Source organism: Drosophila virilis, chromosome 2 (genome assembly GCF_030788295.1).
Source record: "Drosophila virilis strain 15010-1051.87 chromosome 2, Dvir_AGI_RSII-ME, whole genome shotgun sequence".
Taxonomy (NCBI): domain Eukaryota; kingdom Metazoa; phylum Arthropoda; class Insecta; order Diptera; family Drosophilidae; genus Drosophila; species Drosophila virilis.
Genome location: NC_091544.1, coordinates 21,019,817 through 21,042,263, shown reverse-complemented (window position 1 = coordinate 21,042,263; position 22,447 = coordinate 21,019,817). Strand labels below are relative to the sequence as shown.

The window sequence follows — 22,447 nt, the reverse complement described above, 5'->3', positions numbered from 1 at the left end:
GCGAATTTAAATTTAACAGTCGCAAACTTACTTCCAACCTATCTGTAGCAGAGCCATAACAGGACCATAACATAGCAGAGAATTATCGCTGTTATATTAAAGTTTGCTTTTTGCAATATACTGCGCGCATTTATAACATTTTGGGAAGTTAAAAGAATATTATGTGCATTTCGTAAAAAATTACTCCTAACTATTCTATAATACAAAGGTTTATGAAATTGAGTATATATATGTATTTAAATTGACTGCTTGAAGAAACAGGACTGACAGACGGCATTACAAAAAAAGTGTGACCAACCTTACCGCGCTGCGTCGCATTTTGATATTCGCGCCGAAAGATACGTAAAATTAAGAACTTTTCGAGCAGTTTTATATACAAAGGCAAGTATTAGTGCAAAGAAAAACAAAACGCTTGTTAAAGCTAAAACATTATTTTCTTCTTGTTGCAGCACACGAATGATGAAGACCGTGGACAAGGGGACAATCCTTCAACGCTTCGTTGCAAACTGTCAGAAACTAAAAATTGAAGAGATTATTTGGCAAAAAGCTATTAAAACATTTCATAAACTCAACGTTGATGGCGTCCTATCCAATGAGGCTGACGACTGGCTCTGCTGCGCTGTATACAGTGAGCTGCAACAGACCAAAATGAAGGACATGCGACAAGAAGTGGTCAACACAAAAACAGATGAAAATGAACCATGGGATAAGAAGGCGCGATGCCAAAGCTGGAACATATCGCTGACCAAACTGCTACGCAGCTTTGGTATAAACATTAACAAGTTCCTAAAACGCATGGAGCATTGGAATTGGCTCGCACAGAATGGGGAGGTCTTTCAGCAGGAAGTTAACGATCTGGAGCGACGACTCGGCATCACGCTACTTCTGCTACAGCACTACAAGCGCATCTTTCAAAAGCTCTATGTGCTGCCCGCGACAGCAGACAGTCGTGCTCATTACCAAATGATCTATGAATTTGGCTGGCTGCTGTTTCTGGTGGTGCGCAACGAGCTGCCCCCGTTTGCAACAACCAATTTAATCAATGGCTGCCAGGTGCTGGTCTGCGCCCTGGAACTAGTCTATGTAAATGCGCTTGAGGTGTACAAATCAGATGTTATCAACACGGCGTTTCAGGGCGTACCCCCAAGCTGGTGCAACAAGGATTTCGACATTGATCTGCTGCACAAGTACAGTGCCATGGATGCCATATGCGGTCTCATACCGGAGCTGCCAGCAAAGGGGGCTCGGATTATGAAGAACGCCTTCTTTCACAAGGCTGTGATGGGCTTGTTTATGGATCAACGTTTGCTGGGCAACGATCGGGTTATGCGCGAACTGATCAAAGACGGCATCTTAGAGGTAAACTTGGCATCTTTGAATCGCAGCTACGCTGTGCACGTCTCGGATATCAGCGAAATTGATGAGCGGGTACTTTTGAAGCACACACCGTCGTCCTCAGCAGACAAGGAACCAGCGCTAAGGGAAGAGAAACAGCAAAATAACATAAGCGAAGCAAACCGCAAGCTAATCTCCGAGCTTACAAGCGACACACAACGCGATAATCTCACCAAGTTGCTAACAGACGAACTGCCGCAAACGCTGGCCACTTACATAAGCGGTGCTCTGAGCAAAAGCGATGTCAAGCTCTTGCAGCAATCTTTGCTTGAAATGTGCGACAAGTTTGAGAGTGCAGCGCTTCTAAAGACGAACACATCTGATAGCCGATTTAACCTGGTTAGGGGCTTGTACTACCAGTTGCTGGACAAGATCATTGCTGCCGAGCTGCGTCGCAGGCCAACCATCAAACTTGCGCAGCTACTAATCCAGCTGCAGCGCACCTTTAATGTCGCACTCATCGCCTGCTGCCTGCAGCTGGTACTGCATATCTTTGAAGCACAGGATACGCAGCTTAAGTTTCCCTGGCTGCTGAAATGCTTTAACATAGATCCTTATGAGTTTCAAAAGATAATTGAGCTAGTTGTGCGACACGAGTGCGGCTTGCTGACGCGTGATCTCATCAAGCATTTGCATGACATCGAAGCCCAATGCCTGACCTCGCTGATTTGGCAAAATAACTCGCAGCTGTGGCGTATATATGCTAGCACGGGGCTGCCACGTTGCCAAGACGTGCAATCAAGCTCGGGCCAGGAGAATGTAAGAGCTGCGCCTGGCGCAATCAACATTTGTTTGCGCAAATTCTATCACCTGGCTAACCAAAGGCTGGCTTACCTTTGCAAGTGTCTATCCCTGTTGGCGAGCTACACGAAAATCTGGCACATTTTAGAACACTCCATCATTGTACACGGCTATGAGCTGCTGCGGGAGCGTCACCTCGACCAGCTCCTCATGTGCGCGATCTACCTCTGCGTGCGCAAGGGGCAGCTGCGAATCAGCTTCAGCGATATCATTCAACAGTATAGACGCCAGCCTCACGCCCAAAGTGCCATCTATCGAGCCGTGCACTTGGCCGATGGGCAGCCGAACACGGACATCATCACCTTCTACAATCGAGTTTATGTGCAGCGCATGGCCGAGTACGCGTGTGATTTACACTGTGAGCAATCCTCAGTCGGAAATGAATGTGCTTCTACTCAGCGGCCACTGCAGGAGCTCACAAGCAAAATGCGCTTAAAAAGCAACGGCAACAACACGAATGTCTTCGTCTCACCGGAGGCGATGCCACGCATATGCATGGCCAATGGCTGCAGGGCCAAAATTATAACCGAGACGGCGACGCCTAAGAATCTCAAGCGTGCACACTCCAACGAAGAGCTGGGCAAGCAAATATCCACCTCCAAGCGACCAAATATACTCAGAAGACGCACAACCTTCCAATGAGCAGAGGAGTGCGGCCAGAACTGTGCTATTGCATGTTAAGTTCTTTCGAGGGCTATTCGCATGCGTGTGCTACCTTTTTTTTTGTAGTGTATAGACTATGCTACCCAATGTTAGATTTTTAGGGTATATCATTGTGAATGAATCTGAAAATTGAATTGTCTGGAAACTGAATTTATAAATGGCCAAATTGAGTTGAACGATTAGATTGGCCAGTTGAAAAGACTCGTCTATCAGTTTTATGCATGTTTTCACCTCAAATTAGATATACCTATTTTCTTGAATTTGTTTTTTATACTTTCATTTTCGCTTACGTTAATTACTGCAATTTAAGCGACATATCGCAGTCGCATATAGAAAATTGATTATTTTGGTTATCCCGAGAACAACAGATCCTTTTCGTTTCCTATGGAAAATTGATAAAAATAAAAATGCAGTGAAGTTGTGCAAATGTAAAATATAAATAAATATATAAACGTAAAATATTTTATCGGTCCGTCCGAGCGAGTCAAAATAACTGAATATCGATTTTGACTTTTTGAGAAAATCCAGCAGATTATAATATAGTGAATGTACACAAGCACGTTATCCTGTTCAAATTACTCGACGTAAGCTGACAAAATCAACGAAATATTGGCGATAATAATACATTTGAATAAATAATATTGCTCAATTTCATACATATGAGTAGACTTTATTTTAATGCAGTTTTCGGTTTGAAACTTGGTTCAAAGTTGTGTAAATAAATGAAAGGACGCCTAGTCAGAACAAATGAGCAGGCGCCACAAAGGGACTACAACAAAATACATAAGTACACTAATGAAGGGATTTCAAGCGGGAACAGACAATTGGGTTACGGGAGGGGAGAGTATACAATACATACTGAGAGCGTGCAACTTATAACTAAAGTTTTTTCTCATGCCTACACACATAGTTTTAAGATGAAGGAGGAGGAGGAGGAGGATTAACAGCCGGAACGCTTGCCGCTGGAATGCTTGGAGCAGGCGCAGTACTGGGCGCAACTGCTGCCACGCTGGCGACCTCGGCAACAGGTGCTGCATTAGCTGGCGGTGTAGTTTCTAAAACACAAACATGTCAATTTTCATTCAAACTTGAATTTTAGCACTCTACTCACCCATTGGCGTAGGCGCTTGAGCTTGCGCAACAGGTGCAGGCAGCTCGCCGGGCGGTGTTGGCGGCGCAGCGGCTGCAGGAGGGACAACTGGCGGCGTTGGAAAAGGTGCACCATTGGCACCTGCAGCTATGTGCGCCGGCAACGGCTGATGTTGCGCTGAAGGCGCTCCCACCGGTTGCGGCTGCTGCGACTGTTGCTGCTGGTGATGATGAGGCGGCGGTAATGTCTGCTGCTGCTGTTGTTGTTGTTGTGGTGGCATGATCATGGCACCCGCAGCAGCGCCCACTTGCTGTCCCTGTTGCTGTAGCTCCTGTTGTAGGCGATGATGCGCCTGCTGGCGCGCTCGAAACTCGGCCGCTTTCAGCTGCTCCAGATGGAATTGCTGGCGCTCCGTGATAAGCTGCTGTCTCTGGTATTCAAGACCTTCGCGTTCACGCTCCATAGTTGCCTCCAGCTCCTCAAAATGACGTAGTTTGATTTCCAGCTTCTTCATTTGTGTCTCCACCAGTAATGCTACCAGCGACTTAATCTTGCGCTCCTCAAGCGCGGCCAAATGCTTCGCCTTTACGGCCGCCGAGGCCAGTGCAGCGGCTGCTGCTGTTTGCATATTGTTCTCGCTGAAGGCCCCGTCCTTGGCTGTAGCTCCACCGCTGCTGGCATCGTTGCTACCATCCTTGGTCTCGCCGTCCCCACTGTTGTCTTCCGTTTTGATCTCAACATCGCTGTTGGTGCTAGTTTCTGTGGGTGAGGAGTTGGAAGCCGTTTTGTTTGAGGCGTTGCTCATTTTGTCGATTTTATTGGCTTTGTCGCCGCCGGCCAACGACGACGACGACGAATCTTTAGATTTTTTATCTGTGTTATTGGTGGTGGGCGTGTTGCTTGTTGCTGTTGTAGTAGTAGTTGTTGTTGTTGATGTGGAACTTGAGTCTGTGTTTGTGTTGAGCTTATCCGATTTCGTTTTGTCTTTGGACTTGGCTTCGTCTGTAGCTTGTGTGTTAACAAAGGCAACACAAAATAGGCCAATTTTTCATCATGTTTGCAAATTTTGTAAATAAAAGAAATGTTAATGAGAACTTAAAAGGTTTTGACAAAACAAACGAAACTTTTATCGGCAAGCCGACGAAAATCATACATTTTTTAATTTGATTATTCTTGAATATGCAAGACGAAGTTGAAACTATTTTTAAATAATGAAGTTTAGTCATTAGTCAGCTATGAAGAAACTTTCGAGGAAAAACTTTTACCAAATCTAAAATACTTAAGAAGGGGGTTGTTGTTTATTTACAACAAAAAAAACTTAAATGGTTTGTTATTTTTTAAGGTGCCTGTTAATGTTATTTATAAATGTTCTTTCATTTGCAATAATTTGCATTTGACTTATTAAGATTTGGTGACGCTGCTCAGAATATATAATAACTATTAATATTAAGCTGGTCGCATCGGAGTCAATTAGTTCATAAATATAATAAAATATAAGGTATAAATATCCAAAAGTATTTCATTAAATGTTGTATATTTTTCTTCAAAAACATTCAACTATTCAGAAATATTGATATTGTGAGCAGATTATTATGCAAAAATAGTTTGTTAAATTGCGGAAAATCATTTTTGCAGATTTAAATTAAAGGTCACTGTTTCCACCACTTACAGATGCATAATAAAATGGTGTTTATATTGTTGATCGGGCTTACCGTCTTTTTTGTTAATATCTTTCATTTCCTCATCGTTACCGCCTGCCGTGGAGCTACTATTGTTTCCCTCCTTTGATTCGTCATCGTCTTTGTCATTGCCAGTGCCGGCAATGCCGCTGTTTGCCAGACCAAAGTTGGGATTGAATTTGCCACCAGCTGAGGCCTTCTCCACGTTCTTCATATGGTTGTCCATAATAGTCGCTGGCACCTCGTCCTGCGGGTTTAAACATTCATTAATAAGTTTAATGCTTGTTTTTAGGGAAACTTACCTTGATGGCGGCGAATTCCTCCATGGCAGCTTTTGCAGCGGCAGCAGCAACACGCGGATCCACCACGGATGCTAGAAATGCAACTGTCGACATAATAGGATTGCCAGACTTGCTGAATGGAATTGGCTGACAGCCAAGAGGACCCAAGAAGCCGCCATCATCTTCAAGGTACGGATCTTCGATGGGCAGGCGCAAAAAGTGCAAAATGCATTCGTCTTGGGTGCGGGTACCCACATGTTCGCACACCTTATTCCAGTCGTCCTTATGCATCTCAAGGCCCTCAAGCAGCAGCAACGTCTCCTGGTCGGTCCACTCGCGCGACATGCTCGCCGCAGTACGATTTTTCATGGCCGCCGGTTTCTTGGCATATTGATCCAATTTCAGGCCAAACTGGCTAACCCCAGAGGCTAAACCACTAGCGGCGCCATTCTCCAGTGTCTCTGTCTTGATGCCTAGGCCGCCGCCGCTGGTCTTATCGCAATCGACGCCAGTTTCCTTACCCAGCGGTTTCTTATCAAGATCGAGCAGAGTCTTGGCCGCCGACGGTTGTTGCGTCTTTTGTGGATTGATTGCCTGCAAACCAGATGGCGTATCCGAGAGTATGTGAAAGTGTGAGGTTGGCGGCGGCCCCATAGGAGTGGGACGCAAGTCGGCATCAATCTGATAGTTGATGAGACCCCATTGTTCCAGGAACGCGTGTACGCGCATTATGGCGCACACATCCCCAGCCAAATTACGCCGACACGCTGTGCTGGTCAAGTACTCTGTGGGATTAAGTCTGCAAGCAAAAAGCAGTGAACCCGCCGCACAGGTTAGAAAGGGTGATAAAGTAATGTATAACAAAAGCCAGCTTTAAACCGGGATAAATCACGGATATATCTGTTAGACGCACCTGTAGGTGTCTATCATAAAGTTGCGATAGGCCATATAAATTTCTGGTGTCTTGGATTTGTTCTTGCTGTTGAAGAACTCGGGCATGGCGCGCTTTTCGATTACATGAATTGAGTTGTAGTCAAACCAGGCCGAATATGAGGGCACAATGATGTGATGCGTCTGCTCGGTCACATTGTCCTCCATGTCCTCCTTGGCTGAGGATGAAAATTCCTGGGTATTACTGTTGTCGCTGGTCTTGCCCGTTTGAGAATTGTCGCCGTCGCCGGTGGACAGCGCCTGGGCAGCACTGCCGCCAGTCATTTCATCGTCCAGATCAGTCATGGTGCCACCTGTTTAACAGCGATCAAGATAAATACAATACGCCAATTGGGTCACATGGATAACTTACCTTTAATAGGCATCATATCGTTGTCACCTCGTGATTTGCCACCGGGTGCTGGGCTGGCTGTCGATTGCAGCGCCGAATGCGTTGCCTTATGCACTTCCTGGATGTTAGGTTCAGCCGGCGGATCGTCGAGATCCCGTGTAAGATCCTCATCATCGTCATCGTTGCGCGATTTCTTGTGAATGACCGCTGGAGACCGCTTTCGCTTTCCCGGCTTCGATGTAGACGTTGAGGTTGTGGGTGACGGCGACCGACGTCGTTTTTGTTTGCCGCTGCCGCTGCTCGTGGTGGGCTTCTTTTTGTCATCACCAAAGGACATAATGTCATCGATGGACATGCGCTGTTTGTGCGTCTTTTTCTTTCCCACCTCATCCACCTCGTAATCTTCCTCGGCCATCCACTCGTTGTACTGCTCCAGGTCTAAAATCCATGATGCAGCCACCCGCCAACGTTCTGCAGGCGATTCTGGGTTCTCGGGTATATTCTCCGGCAAATCGAAGCTATTCAGTGTCCAAGAGTCATATGACTCAGGAAAGTAGTACCAGTGAAGCATGACATGATTGCCACGCTTGAAAATTGGGCGAGCATATTCATCAGGATGTGGATCCACCACAGGATACACAATATGCGTGGCATCCTCTTCATCAGTGACGATCTCAACCCGCCGATTGTCAAGAATCTCACGCAGACGTGCCTCAAAGCTCTTCTCAATCTCTGGCCTTATGTAGATGTAAGGTATGCGATAGAGATCTGCCTCTACAAGGGCCTGTTCGATCTCGATCAGCAATTGAATGTTGGGATCCTTGCGGGTGGGATTCTTTCCAATTGAAAAGTCAAACTTTTTGCCACGTTGCTCGGCCCGAAAACGAAACATGGTGGAGAAAATTATGCAGAGACCTCCACCGTTTTTGAAATCCAGAAAACAGCGCATCTGCAACAAGGGAATTTATTAGTATTTTTCATTAACTTTTGGCTACTATTTAAAAAATGTATATGCAGATTACATATTTAAATACAACATTAAGTTAGAGGTTTATCACTATTTTTAAAAATCCAAATATTGTTTTTGTAGTCTAGAACATCATGAAGAGTGTAATTTTTATTTAAAAAAGAAATATGTTTCGTGCTTGAATAGGTCAACTCGTGTTCGTCTCAAAATTCTCGCATGTGCGCATCTCTATTGCGCGTGTACATACAAAACATTTTGCACACCCAAAACACCCTGTTCCCCCCAACACACACTTACCGGGATTCTCGTTGCCGGCGGTTCAGCCGAGTTTTTGCCCAATTTGGCTTCCACATATTGCAGAAATAGTATTAGCAATTGTGCAAGGGATTCCTTTGTTACTGGCTCTGAGCTATGCGCCAAGTACTGCAATACAAATAGACGTAAGTTGTTGTATGTTTTCAATTTGTGCGAAGCGCCATTTTTGTTTTCGCTTACGGTGGCGGCGTTGTACTCACCTTTTTACAATTCTTTTGTAGCCATAGTCGTATAGACTCAAAGCCTTGCAGCGTCTCCGGCGATTGGAAAAACTCAATATTGGGACTTCCGTCCTTTTTAGGACCGAGTGTGTTCATTGTGCAACACTTTTTTTATGCTTTTCTTTGATTTGGTGCACAGTTTCACGTCGAAAACGAATATTGAAAATGCTGCAGCCGCAATAGACGCACACAATTGGGGTGGCGGAGTATCGATACCATTTAAGTATTGACGTGCATTATTATCGATATAAAATAATTGCTCGAGTCGAACCAGTAATGGATCTAGTTTCCATGTTATTGAGGTTATATAATTTTGTATATTCTTTTATATACATACAAATTTTTGTTACATTAAATATACCAGATTTTATTAATTCATTCTCTTGGGTTTTAGATAGTAATTCAAATAAATGTTTTTCTAAAACTCTGCTCATATTACGATTATATTTACTAGTTCAAAACAGAAACTTCCATCTCTAAATATAAATAGTGTTGTCTATTAACATAAATAACACGTTGACCAATTCTGTTGTAAAAAAATGTTATTGTTATAATTTGTGCAACTTTTAAATATACACGATAGTCTTGCATTAATTATGACATTTGTTTCCTGTAATTGTGATTTGTTTTTTTAGTGTATTATGTGATAATAAAAATGATGAACTGGTCAGTGGCAACCCTGTTTGAATTTTATTTCATGCGCCATTCGAGCACCGCACAGTATAAATGTGACTTGAACACCGCGAACATGGCTTTCCCTGGTAATATTTATATCCGAAAATTTGAGAACATTCAACGGACTGAGTGCATTTGTGTCTGTGTCAAACCAAATGTTAAATTAAAACATTGACTGTTTCGGCCAAACGACGTTTGGGACACAATCGAATTCGCTGCGCTCTTCACGCCTACGCCGGCGTGTATGTGTGCGTGTTAAATCGATGGGTTAAATTGGCTACTCGTGCGAGTGAATAAGAACAGTTTTGTGACGCTTGCAAAAAAAAAAAGTGAACGCGTAGCAGAGCAGCGCTGCAGCAGAGCTTAACACATACATATGCGCAAACAAAAGTGAACTGTACAATCTAAAGCTATAAACAAAACACTAAATAGGAATTTTTTTTCTACTAAAATAATTAGCTAGCGGTGAAAAGTGGACAAAAATGCATCAACTAAATACAGCGCGCATGAGTTGAAGTGACATCAAGCAGTCGCAGTGCTGCCGCAGCAGACGTCGACGTCGACGCCGCCATAGGTATGCTGCAGTAAGCAGAGTTGCTAGCTCAGCACACCGCGACAGCACCAGCCGAATCGTAACATTTGCCAAAGGTAAGTGCCGCGTAATGTGTTCATAAATATGGCAGGCTATTTTACATCAGTGTGCTTGTGTGTATATATTTGTGTATATAAGCATATAAACTAATTACACTAGTACAGACTATTCCGTGGAGACGCGTTCCTCGTCGACTTATCGTTGTGGCGACTGCGCTGCTTTCCTTGACGCTGCCGACACAGCGCGTCTTTCTTTCGTTGCAATTGTGTATGTGTGAGTAGAGTGTGTGTGATTGCGCTGCCTCTGATACTTTTCTTACTGCGTAAGTACGCCAAAGGAGGGGCAACGGGGCATGTGCTGTGATAAGCTAACATTTAAGAAATTTTATAAGTACATATTATGTGTGCACATGTACGTACGTTTGTATATACATACGCACACACATGTCTGTGAGGTTATATAGAAGAATATAGCAAAGTTAAAGGTCCTTTGTTTAATTAATTTCATTTCGCTGTGGAGTTTATTGGCTTTTTTTTTTATATTCTTGGCAGCGTTTGACATGTCCCCGTCATTGTATTTTTAGTCTCAACCATTTATACTTTTGTTTTTAGCGTTTTGAATCGTTTTCGGCTTTTCGCTTATGCTGTCTGGCAATCTCCCGAGTGCTGCCTCCCATCGTTCATGTACTTACTTTTTGGGCGCTCAATGCGCACCAATTGACGAAATAACGGCGCAAAGCGTAAATGTTGACTACGAGCTTTTGGTTTTGCCTAATATTCAAGTGCCTTCGCTTGCCGCAGTCGAACTCAGTCAATATGCGTTGTCCACGTTGACGGCGACCCAGCAGCAGCTAGCGGCATTTATATTTATTTATGGTCTGCTACCGTAATCGACATTGCCGACTGAAGCAGTCGCTCCCCAGCTTTTTCTCTTTCCTTTATATGTATATGTGTACTTGCATACACATGCACGTGCACATGTACATGTACATGTATGTATGTATGTATGTATGACTCTTTAGTGGGGTAGGGCACTTGGACTAGCTATGTATGTACATATATACATACATGTATTTTGTTCCAACTATCTTTTGCCGTTTGGCATAAAAAAACCTTTTGTTTCCATCTGAGCGATATTTATATTTATTGATTTTTTCATAGACAGGTTAGTTCGGAGCACATAAGATACGTTCCTAAAAATACGCTGTCAACTGTTAAGTTTCGTCCAAAAAAATATATATAAAATTTACAATTTTCATAAATACATAAATAATGTAACTTGTCAAATCCCAACAAAAGCGTTAAAAAAACAACTTGAGACAAAAATAACCAAATCAAGTAAGAGGTTCTAGTCGGGAGCTCCCGATATATATATATATATTATACAATAGATAATAGAATTATATGCTAAAAGCCTAGTTAAAGAATACAATTTTCTAAATAGCATCAGCGACCGATGGATGTTTTATTTGCCAGTCCGGATGCATTGGATGCATTCGAGATGGATCTGTGTATACAGACCCCCTCAATAATAGCCTAGGCAATAATTTTGAAATGTATGCAAAAGCAGCTGTTATAATATTTGTTAAATGTTTCTGCTATTGTATGAATGCAAATTTGAACTGTTTAATATTTAAAGACATTTTGTGTATGCATATGTGCAAAATTTCTTAAACATTAAATCGAGCACACGACTTTCGGTAAATTGTTAAAGTCTAGATAGAGAGATTTGCATATTTTCAATATTTTTCAAGTTGAACTCTAATTTGTGAACTCAAGTGCACTTGCCTACATATATTTTGATCCATCTTACCTGTATTCTACTTCAGCGACGTCTCACCTTTCTGGGAAATCTGAAGGCTGGCTTCGTACTTATAACACTTACCAAACAATTTTCTAAAAAGATATTCAGGCTAATGGACACGATATCAATTAATTCACTTATCGTGGTTATATATACGTATATTTATTGTTGTTCTTATTTTAACATTAATTCTTATCAAATCTGTAGCACACTCGAAAAGTACAAAGAATATGCTCGAATCTTTTAAAGAAAAGGGCAGCGTTCCGTTTGTAATAACAAAACTCATCTAAATACGAGAATGATGACTCAGAAAAGTGACGAGGGATATGGGGGCTTATTAAAAGACGCTCATTCGAACCAACGTGGACTTAAATGATTGGTCACAATTTGAAACTGTTTCGGACAATTCTTGAAAGTTAAAGTTCAACACTGTACAACAAATGAGCTCAACTAGGGTGTGTAGTCTGTACATATGTATGCAAGTATTTATGAATGAATGTTTGTACATTTATACATTTTAGCTGGCTTTTCTGATTGTGTGTGTCGCTCTCTTGCTAATCATTATATGCCCATTATTGATAATACAAATTTTTGCTTTGCTTATCTGCAGCTACAAAATGTCTGTTAATAAATTTATTAATAAGTGTACCGTAGGCGACAATAAAAATAAGTAAGAACGGGTATTAACGACCCTGGCTCACATGTTGAAGAGAGACTTTAACGTCGATATGGACGCACATTGCACAAAACCAATATGCTCTATTTCATTTTGTGACCAGGGTATGCCAACCACAAAAACAAATATAAGTGGTTGATTTGTTGCAAATTCAGTGGGAGGACAATTGAATATGTTGACATTCAGAAATCTATTCGTTAATGATATGATGTTTCTACATATATCAAAATCGATCTATTTCTTATATAGCCCTAGCTCATGTCAATCGTAATGCAAGGTTGTTGTTGTTGCTTTATTGACAAATACAATAACTTATTTATTGCTGTCAGTTCGTGATCAAACCATGTCATACAAATGTTTTCATTATAACTTTAACGATGTGCACTATCTATGTATGTAATCGGACGCTCGATAAAGCCAAATCAATTTTACATTAAATTGTCATTTGTATTGTATTTCATTTTATTTATTCCATAGTACGTTTCCAATAAAATTATCATTAATTTATTGGGGATAGTGAACCCCACAACAATAGTGCTTATATTTTTGTTTATGCATGCATATTATTTAATTGTTTTTATCAACATAAGAATTCCCTATTTTTGCTTATCTCTATACTTCCTTCCATGTGTGGGTATATAACATTCCATAGATAAGTTCAGAGAAATAATATTACGCGCCACTTATGAGTGATATGTGCTCAAATCTTTTCAAAGTACAATTATATTTGTAGTTAATATGAATATGCAAACGTTTTTAGTTTACATTTTCTTGGTTTACTCGATTAATCATGGACATATTCACGTATTTTCAATAGTTTCAAGCATATTGCTTACACACAAATAAATCACGTCCCACTTCTAAATGGGTGCAGTAACTGTTGCTTATCCTTGGCTTTATAAATGATAAACTCGCCTCGATTTTACTGTGAAAATGTATACTACAATTAGAAAGAATTTCTTTAGCTTTTACAAATTATAAACTATATTTTTCCGATACATTTCGACATTTCACCGACACCAAGAGACAAAAACAATTAACAGATCTTAAGAATATTTCTATAAAAGGTAACTAAATCGTTTCATTAACTCTTTTGCAAATTAAAAGTAATTACATAAGTGAAAAATAATAAATCTGAGTTACCAGAGAATATTCCAAATTTAGAAATTTAAAAATATTAATTATATATATTTATTCAAACTGAATTATTTGCATAAATGAGGTTTTCTACTTGTGCTTCCAATAATTATCAACACAATAAATAGAGTACATATTAAATTGTGATTTATGCTGTAAATGAAATAATATGAACTCTTACATAAACGATTTGAGCGTAAGCACCTGAAACACGTGGGATTGCATTACGTAACACGCCGTCTGAGTCCTGGTCATGGCAGGCTGTCCCATTTTATTATGAATAGCCGACTTATATCGTTGGAGATTAGCAAACGCTTCCCTAAATCCACCCCTAAACTATTATTTTTATATTTCATATTTCAAAAGAGTTTTGTGTGCAGCATGTAATCAGTCCTGTTTGTTTTTCTTCCTCTGATCGACTTCTAGCTGTCGGTTCTTTGGTTTCTCGTTGCGTGTTTCATGGGTTCGACCCTAAAACCGAAAGAAATAAATAAATACTCTGTTTGCGGCCAAAAATTCGTAATAATGTGTTTCGGTTTCGACGCGCTTGCTATGAAAAATAAGAAACACACTCCGATACGCGTACATACGCATAGTTATATAAATACTTGATTAATATTCAAGGTCGCAGTGGCTTAGTTTTAGCTTCCTTATACAAAAAGAAAGAGAAATAAATTCAAAGAAACAAACAGTTTTTTTGAACTCACACCACGCGAGTTTCTCGTTTTCTGTTTGTTGTTTTTCTTTTTTTTTTTTGTTCCTTCTTTGTAGCCGGGTCGGACATTGATGTCAAAAGGTTCATAACCGGTCCACTTTTTTTATTATTGGATTGTTATATGCTATTTATTCTCTACCTTCAATTCGCAGAAACAAAAAACAAAAACTATCCAGGCCAATTTTGGATTAGGCAGGGTCTTTACGTACTTATAGCTGATTGTTATTTTGTGTGGATCTCATCACAATGCATCACATTAAAGATTTTGCATGCTATCGTTCGCTATTTGACGTATTTATTACGATAATAGCAAATATGTGCACAAATATGATTTATATATATCTATATATCTATATGCTGACATGCAAAAATATTTGCAATACCATTTTTTTACCTTGTCAAGTAGTAAATATACAAGCATAAATCCCTGGATTTAAGTAATCCACTCGCGTAAATTTCTTTTCAGCTATTAAATTCTACTAACCGATAAACCCAGCCCAACTGTCTTTTGTTTGTCAAAAGATTTACATCCTTCTCAACATATAAATCAAATTGTATGTATGAATACATAAAACAACTCTTTAATTATCCTCTTCATTACACTAGTAAGGTATATATATATATATATATATATTGATTCAGCTGGTGGGTAAACGCCGCCTGGCTTTACATTTAATTACTCAAATATGAAATATTGTATAATGTAGCTTTTCAATGCTAAGTATCGAACTCGAACTAATTTTTATTATGATTCGAATACGTGCTTAGTTTATGTTTGCAGTATTGTCTTTACGGAAGGTCATATTAACAAGTGCTAATTAGTTTATAAGAATTTAATAATAATAGTGATATTTTGCTTTTATTTGCAGATTAGTTACATATAGTAATTATAGACGAGTTTAATCGCACAATCAACCGAAAGGTATCACAAATCTCAACTGAAGAATGACATCTCGGTAAGTGTGCAGAACTGGTTTTAATAAACCCCATTAACAACTTTTTCGGATTGCAGACTCGACCGTCTTTTCATACTACTCGAGTCGGGATCCACGGCAGCCACGCGCCATGCGGCGGCCAAGCAAATTGGTGAGGTGCAAAAGCTATATCCACACGAATTGCATGCCTTGCTCAATCGACTCGTGGGATATTTGCACAGTACGTCGTGGGAGACGCGCATTGCCGCCGCGCAGTCGGTGGAAGCAATACTAAAGCAGGTGCCGCCATGGCAGCCCGAACTGCAATTAGCTTCAATACATTTTAAGAAAGAGCGCACGGCCAGCGATGCCACTGAGGAGGACAGCTGCCAATCGAATGCCTCTTCATCTACCACCATAACGCCGTGCAGCGAGCGATTGCTTAGCTTTGATGAGTTCGATTTACAGCAGATTTTGCAAAAAGGCGCCCGTCTGATCGGCTCCGAGGGCAACGAATTCGATGTGCAGGAGGAGCAGCCGGCCAGTGGTGGCGCTGCCGAGGATCACAGTGTGGCTGCTCGACTGACTCGCCAGCGTGCGCTGCTCAATGATAAGCTGGGACTCACCACTGCCGCCAAGCTGGGCGTCAATTTGACTGACATGATCACCGACGAGGATGTGGCCCTGCAGCGTACTGGCACCAGCTACAATGTGAATGCCGAGAAACTGCCTGTGGAGCAAATACTACACATCAATCAGGCCAATGGAGGAGGAGCAGCTGGTATCAGTGCTGCAGGCCAGCGGCTCAGCTGCCGCGAAATGAATCGCGCTAAGCGCAAAGCACGTCAAGGCAGCGCCACTGCTGCCTCCACAGTCACGCCCACTTGCAGTCGCCGAAACTCAACAGCTGGCATCGGTGCCGGCAGCAACAGCAGCAGCGGCGGCAGCAGCTGCAGCAACAACAACAACAACAACAACAATGGCAACAGCACAACTGATGAGCCAGAGAAGAAGAAATTGAAGGCAAACGACAGACACGAGATTTTCTACAACTTGAACGGTGCGTGGGCGGGTTAACCAATTTTTAGGCACGCCAAAGTCTCCATTTAATTTTAATACTTTTAAAGATATTTTATGTGATTATTTCAATGGTGCAAATGTTGTATCGAGGTTTTAATAACTATTTTCATATTGTACAATATCGAACCTGGCCGGTGAGCCTGTTTTTTGAGTGTTCACCTCTCAGCCTTATATGGTTATCACAAAACAGTTTAGAATGATATATTTTATAGATGGTTTGCATTCAATTTGTAGCGCAATCGCATTGATTTATCTTTTTAGATCAATTATTTTAACTATACTTGTATCCAATTGCTTGCAGATGCCACTAAAAAGTTCTCTCTCTCTCTGTTCTCAATTTGAACGAATATGTATGCATACGTACGTGATTCAGTCGTAAAATCAGTGTGTATGATGTCATATTACCCCTTAAAGCACTTAATGTTTCATTCATCATAACACTATATATATATATATATATAAACGTGCACACATATTAATTAAAGAGCACCTTTTGTCCAGTTACCTGCAACAATCTTTAATGAATTATATACGATATGAGAAATTTTATGGTTTTACAGAATTTTTGATAACACAAGGTGTCACAAGTTAGACTATACTCCAAATAGCCAAAAAGCTCATTCGAAAATTGAGTTTTATAAAAATCATTTCCCTTTATAGATCAGCTAAGGATATTTGATACTGATAGTCTTCCGGAGTTGGAGATTTGTTATTATAAAAGTTTACTTGGGAACTTCGCTAATACTTCGTTTAATCACTGTTTTAATAAATATTTTTTCACTGTTTGCAGCCGCTGTGCCAGATGCAACAGGCACATGGGTCGATGCTGTCTCCTGGCCGCTGGAGAATTTTTGTGCGCGCCTCTTTATTGATCTCTTTCACGCCAAATGGGAGGTGCGTCATGGGGCGGCCACTGCGTTGCGTCAGCTCATCAACCTGCATGGCAACGGAGCGGGCAAGTGTGTGCAGCAGAGTCCCGAGCAAATGCACGAGGCGCACGGCCGATGGCTGGAGGATGCGGCAATACGATTGCTTTGTGTGCTATGCCTCGATAGATTCGGAGACTTTGTCTCCGATCAGGTAGTGGCGCCGGTGCGCGAGACCTGTGCCCAAGTGCTGGGCACCCTGGTCAAAGCCATCGATGAGCCCAAGGTTCATCGCATCGTGGACATTTTGCTGCTCCTGATACGACACAAAAACGAGTGGGAAGTGCGCCATGGCGGTTTGCTAGGCCTGAAGTATGTGTTTGTGGTGCGCGAGGAGCTTTTGCCCATTTACCTGCCCAAATCGATATCGGACATACTGCCAGGCCTGCTGGATGCTGTCGATGACGTCGGCGCGGTGGCGGCAGCGACATTAATCCCAGTTGCAATGTGGCTACCCAAGCTGCTTAATGCCACGCAGGTGTCATCAATTGTGAAAATGCTGTGGGATTTGCTGCTCGATCAAGATGAGCTGACTTCGGCCTGCAACAGCTTTATGGGCCTACTGGCGGCCATATTGTGCCTGCCACAGGCAGCCAGCTGGATTCAAATGGAGCCAATAGGCACGCTGGTGCCACGCCTGTTTCCCTTCCTCTCGCACAGCACCAGCTCAGTGCGACGCTCGACACTCAAGACGCTGCTCACATTAACAAGCGGTGGCGAGGCTGAGGCCAAACGGGAGCCAATCAGTGCCAAATTGGAGTTGGAGCAGGCAACTGACAGTGCCAATGGCGTGCAGAATTCTTTGAAGCTGAACTTTGGCGTTGTAGATTGGAACTGGCAGTTGCTGCAGCAGGGCCTGCGGCATATCTATCAACGCATTCTGGTGGAGCCGCAGGCGGATATACAGACCCTGGCGCATCAGGTCTGGTCAAATCTCATTGAGCACGCTGGGTTGGGAGCACTACTGCACGCTGCCTGCCCGTATGTATCATCCTGGATATGCCTGGCCATGCAGCCGCCACGTCTCGCCTTTGATCCGGCCGTGCTCATCAGAGGAAGTGGTGGCGCCAGCGATGTAGCCGCCGTATCAGCGGGGAGTACCCGTCGCCGTAACCTGCGCATGGGCGACGATCTGGGTGGCGTTGCATTGGCTCACTCGAATGCCATGCAGAAGTTGTATTTGGGCGGCAGTGAGGCAACACCACTGGAGCTGCGTGAGGCGAACTTTATGCGCGCCCGCATCACGGCATCGCGAGCGTTGGGTGCTCTCTCGCATTACCTGGTGCAGCCGGCACCGGGCGTTCTCTATACACCGCAGATGGAGAGTCCCACAGATTGCTATACCAAGGTGCTGCTAGGCCACTTGAATGCCCATTCGGCGGTTCAGCGGATTGTGTGTGGCCTTATAATTGCATTCTGGGCACTCGAGGATGAGCCGGTGCGACCGGGACCTCCAAATCTGCAGGAGAAGCTGCATCAGTGTGTGTCAGAGTATTTTTATTATGACGAGGTGGCCACGTCGCTAACACGACTGCTGCAGGAGGCGCAGGACTTTATAGCAACGCTGAAGCAAAACAAGATACCCATTAACGACTTCAATAATGCGAAGATTCTTACGCTTGACCAGATCGAGGCAGTGGCCACCACACTCAGTGACAATCTGCGCAGCTATGCGCTCAAGCCAAAGGTGCTGGATACGCTCCTGGAGCGTAGGCGCAGCCTGCAGGCCTCGTATCAACAAACGACCAGTGAACAAGGCGCCTATCATGTCAGCGCCCAGGCAGCATTGGCCGGTGCTATTTGTGCGCTGCACTGTCTGCCAGACAAATTGAATCCTGTTGTCAAGCCGCTCATGGAGTCGATCAAGCGGGAACAGTGCGTCCCACTGCAGCAATTGTCTGCTGACTTTTTGGTGCATCTTATGGAACAAGTTTGTGATAGAAATCCTAGTCCCAATAGTAAAATTTTAAACAATCTGTGCACCCTGCTGCGTAGCGATACAGATCACACGCCGAAGCTGGTAAGTGAAAGTAGCTTGGAATACCCTGAAATACCATGCCTAATACAAATAACCATTTTTGTAGTTGATGCCGTCGCGTACGTTCCTAGCGACACGTTCCAGTACCTCTGTCAGTGTCCATGACACCTGCGACTATTATGGCATCCTGACGCTCAAGCAGCAACAGGCGACGGGTGGCAGCAGCGGCGGCGGCGGAGGCGGAGCAGGCACAAGAGCTGGCGGCACGGCTCTAATGCCAACGCCTAGGGGGCCCGGCAGACCGCCAGCAAGTGAAGCCTTGGCTGCTGCAGTAGCGGCTGCAGCTAGTAAAGAGATCAGCACTCAACAGATCAAAGAGGCTGAGGCGCGACAGTGTCGCATACAGAGATTGGGCGCAGCTTGCGCCATTGCCAAGCTCTGCAGCTCATTTGGGGATCGCATTGTAGAGAAGGTGCCCATCTTTCAGCAGCTGATGTTTGGCAAACTGGAGCAGTTTGTCACCAGCATGGATGTAGAGAAGCTATCCAGTACGCTGCCTGAGCTGACGCCATGCAATGATCTGATTAGCTCGTTGCAACTAATCGAAACGGCAGCGCCGCATTTGCACGTGGCGCTACATGAACAGCTTTTTGCACTGCTGCCACACCTTGGCTTCATATTGCGGCATCCGTTGAAGGTATTGCGCCACATGGCAGCTCGTTGCTTTGCTGCCCTGGCTGAGATTGATGCGTGCCGTACCATGCAGTTTGTGGTAGCAGAGGTGCTTGGACTGCTACTCAAGATTGAGCGACCCATAGAACGGCAGGGAGCTGTGGAGGCCATTGAGCGAGTGGTTAATCGACTTCAAATCCGTGTTGTGCCATTTATTGTGCTACTCGTGGTGCCGCTGCTGGGCGCAATGAGCGATCCAGATGAATCAGTACGTCTGCTGGCCACCCACTCGTTTGCCACACTCATTCAACTGATGCCACTGGACGGTGCCGCCAATGCAAAGACAGCACCACAGCTCAAGGGCGAACCTTTAGAGGAACGCAAGACACGAGATCGTGAGTTCCTCGATTATCTGTTTGCGCCCAAGACGATACCGGACTATAATGTGCCAGTTGCGCTCAGTGTGGAGCTGCGCGGCTATCAACAGGCGGGCATCAACTGGCTGTGGTTCCTTAACAAGTATAATCTGCATGGCATTCTCTGCGATGACATGGGCCTGGGAAAGACGCTCCAAACCATCTGCATATTGGCCGGCGATCATGTGCAGCGCCAAAAGGCCAAGCTGGCCCCATTGCCCAGCCTAGTCATCTGTCCACCAACACTCACCGGTCACTGGGTGTATGAGGTGGAAAAGTTTCTGGCACAGTCACCAGTGTTAAAGCCCTTACACTATTTCGGTTTTCCCATTGGACGCGAGAAGCTACGCAGTCAAATTGGCACCAGTTGCAACCTGGTAGTCGCTTCCTACGATACCATACGTAAGGACATCGACTTTTTCAGTGGCATTCATTTCAACTACTGTGTGCTGGACGAGGGGCATATCATAAAGAATGGAAAGACAAAAAGTTCTAAGGCCATCAAGCAGCTAAAGGCCAACCATAGGCTAATCCTGTCAGGCACGCCCATACAGAACAATGTGCTGGAGCTATGGTCGCTGTTTGATTTCCTAATGCCTGGCTTTTTGGGAACCGAGAAACAGTTCATTCAACGTTATTCGCGACCCATTTTGGCCTCACGGGATGGCAAAAGCTCGCCCAAGGAGCAGGAGGCCGGTGTGCTGGCCATGGAAGCCCTGCACCGCCAAGTGCTGCCATTCCTACTGCGTCGCGTCAAAGAGGATGTGCTCACGGATCTCCCGCCCAAAATCACTCAGGATCTGCTATGCGAACTGAGTCCTCTGCAGTTGCGCCTCTACGAAGACTTTAGCAATAAACACTTGAAAGACTGTTTGGATAAGTTGGACGATACGGAGAATCTCGGTACCAAAACGCACATCTTCCAGGCACTACGTTATCTGCAGAACGTTTGTAATCATCCCAAGCTGGTGCTGCGTCAATCCGGCGATGAGCTGACCAATGTTGCTGCGCAGCTGGCACTCAGTAATAGCACCCTTGACGATATTGAGCACTCGGCCAAATTGCCAGCTCTTAAGTAAGTGTCTATCTTTAAGAATCGTTTTCGGAGGCTGCTAATCCTCCACTCTTTATCCTTATAGGCAACTGCTTTTAGACTGCGGCATTGGTGTCCAAACGGAGTCAGTCAGTCAGCATCGGGCGCTTATATTTTGTCAGCTGAAGGCCATGCTGGACATTGTGGAGCACGATCTGTTGCGCAAACATTTGCCCAGCGTTACGTATCTGCGCCTGGACGGCAGCGTGCCAGCCTCCTTGCGTCAGGACATTGTGAACAACTTCAACAGTGATCCCAGCATCGATGTGCTGCTACTAACCACTTTGGTAAGTTCATTTCCATTGGTTACCATACGCATCGTAACCTTAATGTTTTGCAGGTGGGCGGCTTGGGCCTAAATCTTACCGGTGCCGATACTGTCATCTTTGTGGAGCACGACTGGAATCCCATGAAGGATCTGCAGGCCATGGATCGTGCCCATCGTATTGGACAAAAGAAGGTGGTCAATGTATATCGCCTGATTACGCGCAACTCGCTCGAGGAGAAGATTATGAGCCTGCAAAAGTTTAAGATACTCACCGCCAATACGGTAGTGAGTGCCGACAATGCCTCACTTCAGACCATGGGCACCTCACAAATCTTCGATCTGTTTAATGGCGGAAATAAGGCCAGTAACAGCGGAGCAGCAGCAGCAACAGCCGCTGGTGGCAGTGGTGGCATGTCCATGAATACAATCATTGAGAATTTGCCGGAGCTTTGGTCCGAGCATCAGTATGAGGAGGAATACGATCTGGGCAACTTTGTGCAAGCCCTAAAGAAGTGAAGTCACCACTTTTTCCCCAATAAGACTTGGAACATTACAGTCTCACAAACTATACTTAAACACACAGACACACAAACTGCAATCGCGCATCGCTAAAGATGAGTCAAGTTCTCATTTTAATTTTGCAGGCACATGCTTCATTCTATTTTCTTTCGGATGTTTTCTTTCGGTCCTTCGTAGTAGTCGAAAGTAAACTTCTTTGCAATTTATAATAAAAACATTTAAAGTCTAAATTTTGTGCAAAAAAGTTTTAGTATGGGAGTCAGTAGATGAAAACACAGTGGTCCCTTAA

At 43.7% G+C, this 22,447-nt stretch overlaps 3 protein-coding genes across 4 annotated transcripts; 2 read left to right on the top strand and 1 right to left on the bottom strand.

The window, feature by feature from the left end:
* Positions 1–69: 69 nt before the first annotated feature.
* Rbf2 (Retinoblastoma-family protein 2) lies at positions 70–3,515 on the top strand. Its single transcript, XM_002053195.4, has 2 exons — positions 70–381; positions 450–3,515. Exon 2 carries the CDS (start codon positions 457–459, stop codon positions 2,836–2,838), a length of 2,382 nt encoding a protein of 793 aa, XP_002053231.2. The 5' UTR covers positions 70–381; positions 450–456; the 3' UTR covers positions 2,839–3,515.
* On the bottom strand, positions 3,509–8,911 carry mor (SWI/SNF- related protein mor). 2 transcript variants are annotated; one of them, XM_015171739.3, is made up of 8 exons: positions 8,674–8,911; positions 8,456–8,581; positions 7,213–8,140; positions 6,823–7,153; positions 5,931–6,708; positions 5,662–5,875; positions 3,971–4,957; positions 3,509–3,914 (listed from the first exon to the last, which is right to left on the bottom strand). In XM_015171739.3, the coding sequence occupies exons 1-8, from the start codon at positions 8,788–8,790 to the stop codon at positions 3,772–3,774; spliced, it is 3,624 nt and encodes a 1,207-aa protein (XP_015027225.1). In that variant the 5' UTR covers positions 8,791–8,911; the 3' UTR covers positions 3,509–3,771. The 2 variants fall into 2 exon arrangements, with proteins under 2 accessions (XP_015027225.1, XP_002053232.1); XM_002053196.4 differs by having other exon boundaries at positions 3,971–4,951.
* A 373-nt stretch (positions 8,912–9,284) lies between these two features.
* Hel89B (histone acetyltransferase 1) lies at positions 9,285–22,388 on the top strand. Its single transcript, XM_002053197.4, has 7 exons — positions 9,285–10,017; positions 15,162–15,248; positions 15,305–16,266; positions 17,077–19,232; positions 19,297–21,353; positions 21,418–21,658; positions 21,712–22,388. The coding sequence occupies exons 2-7, from the start codon at positions 15,238–15,240 to the stop codon at positions 22,153–22,155; spliced, it is 5,871 nt and encodes a 1,956-aa protein (XP_002053233.3). The 5' UTR covers positions 9,285–10,017; positions 15,162–15,237; the 3' UTR covers positions 22,156–22,388.
* The last annotated feature ends 59 nt before the right edge of the window (positions 22,389–22,447 follow it).

Excerpts from the sequence above, each read along its gene's own strand:
- Hel89B (XM_002053197.4), top strand. Across the intron at positions 16,267-17,076 it reads GATTTTCTACAACTTGAACG|CCGCTGTGCCAGATGCAACA; the intron begins GTGCGTGGGCGG and ends CACTGTTTGCAG. Across the intron at positions 19,233-19,296 it reads CAGATCACACGCCGAAGCTG|TTGATGCCGTCGCGTACGTT; the intron begins GTAAGTGAAAGT and ends CCATTTTTGTAG.
- mor (XM_015171739.3), bottom strand. The coding sequence starts at position 8,790 with ATGAACACACTCGGTCCTAAAAAGGACGGAAGTCCCAATATTGAGTTT. Across the intron at positions 6,709-6,822 it reads TTTATGATAGACACCTACAG|ACTTAATCCCACAGAGTACT; the intron begins GTGCGTCTAACA and ends TTTTGCTTGCAG. Across the intron at positions 5,876-5,930 it reads AGGAATTCGCCGCCATCAAG|GACGAGGTGCCAGCGACTAT; the intron begins GTAAGTTTCCCT and ends TTAAACCCGCAG.
- Rbf2 (XM_002053195.4), top strand. The coding sequence starts at position 457 with ATGATGAAGACCGTGGACAAGGGGACAATCCTTCAACGCTTCGTTGCA.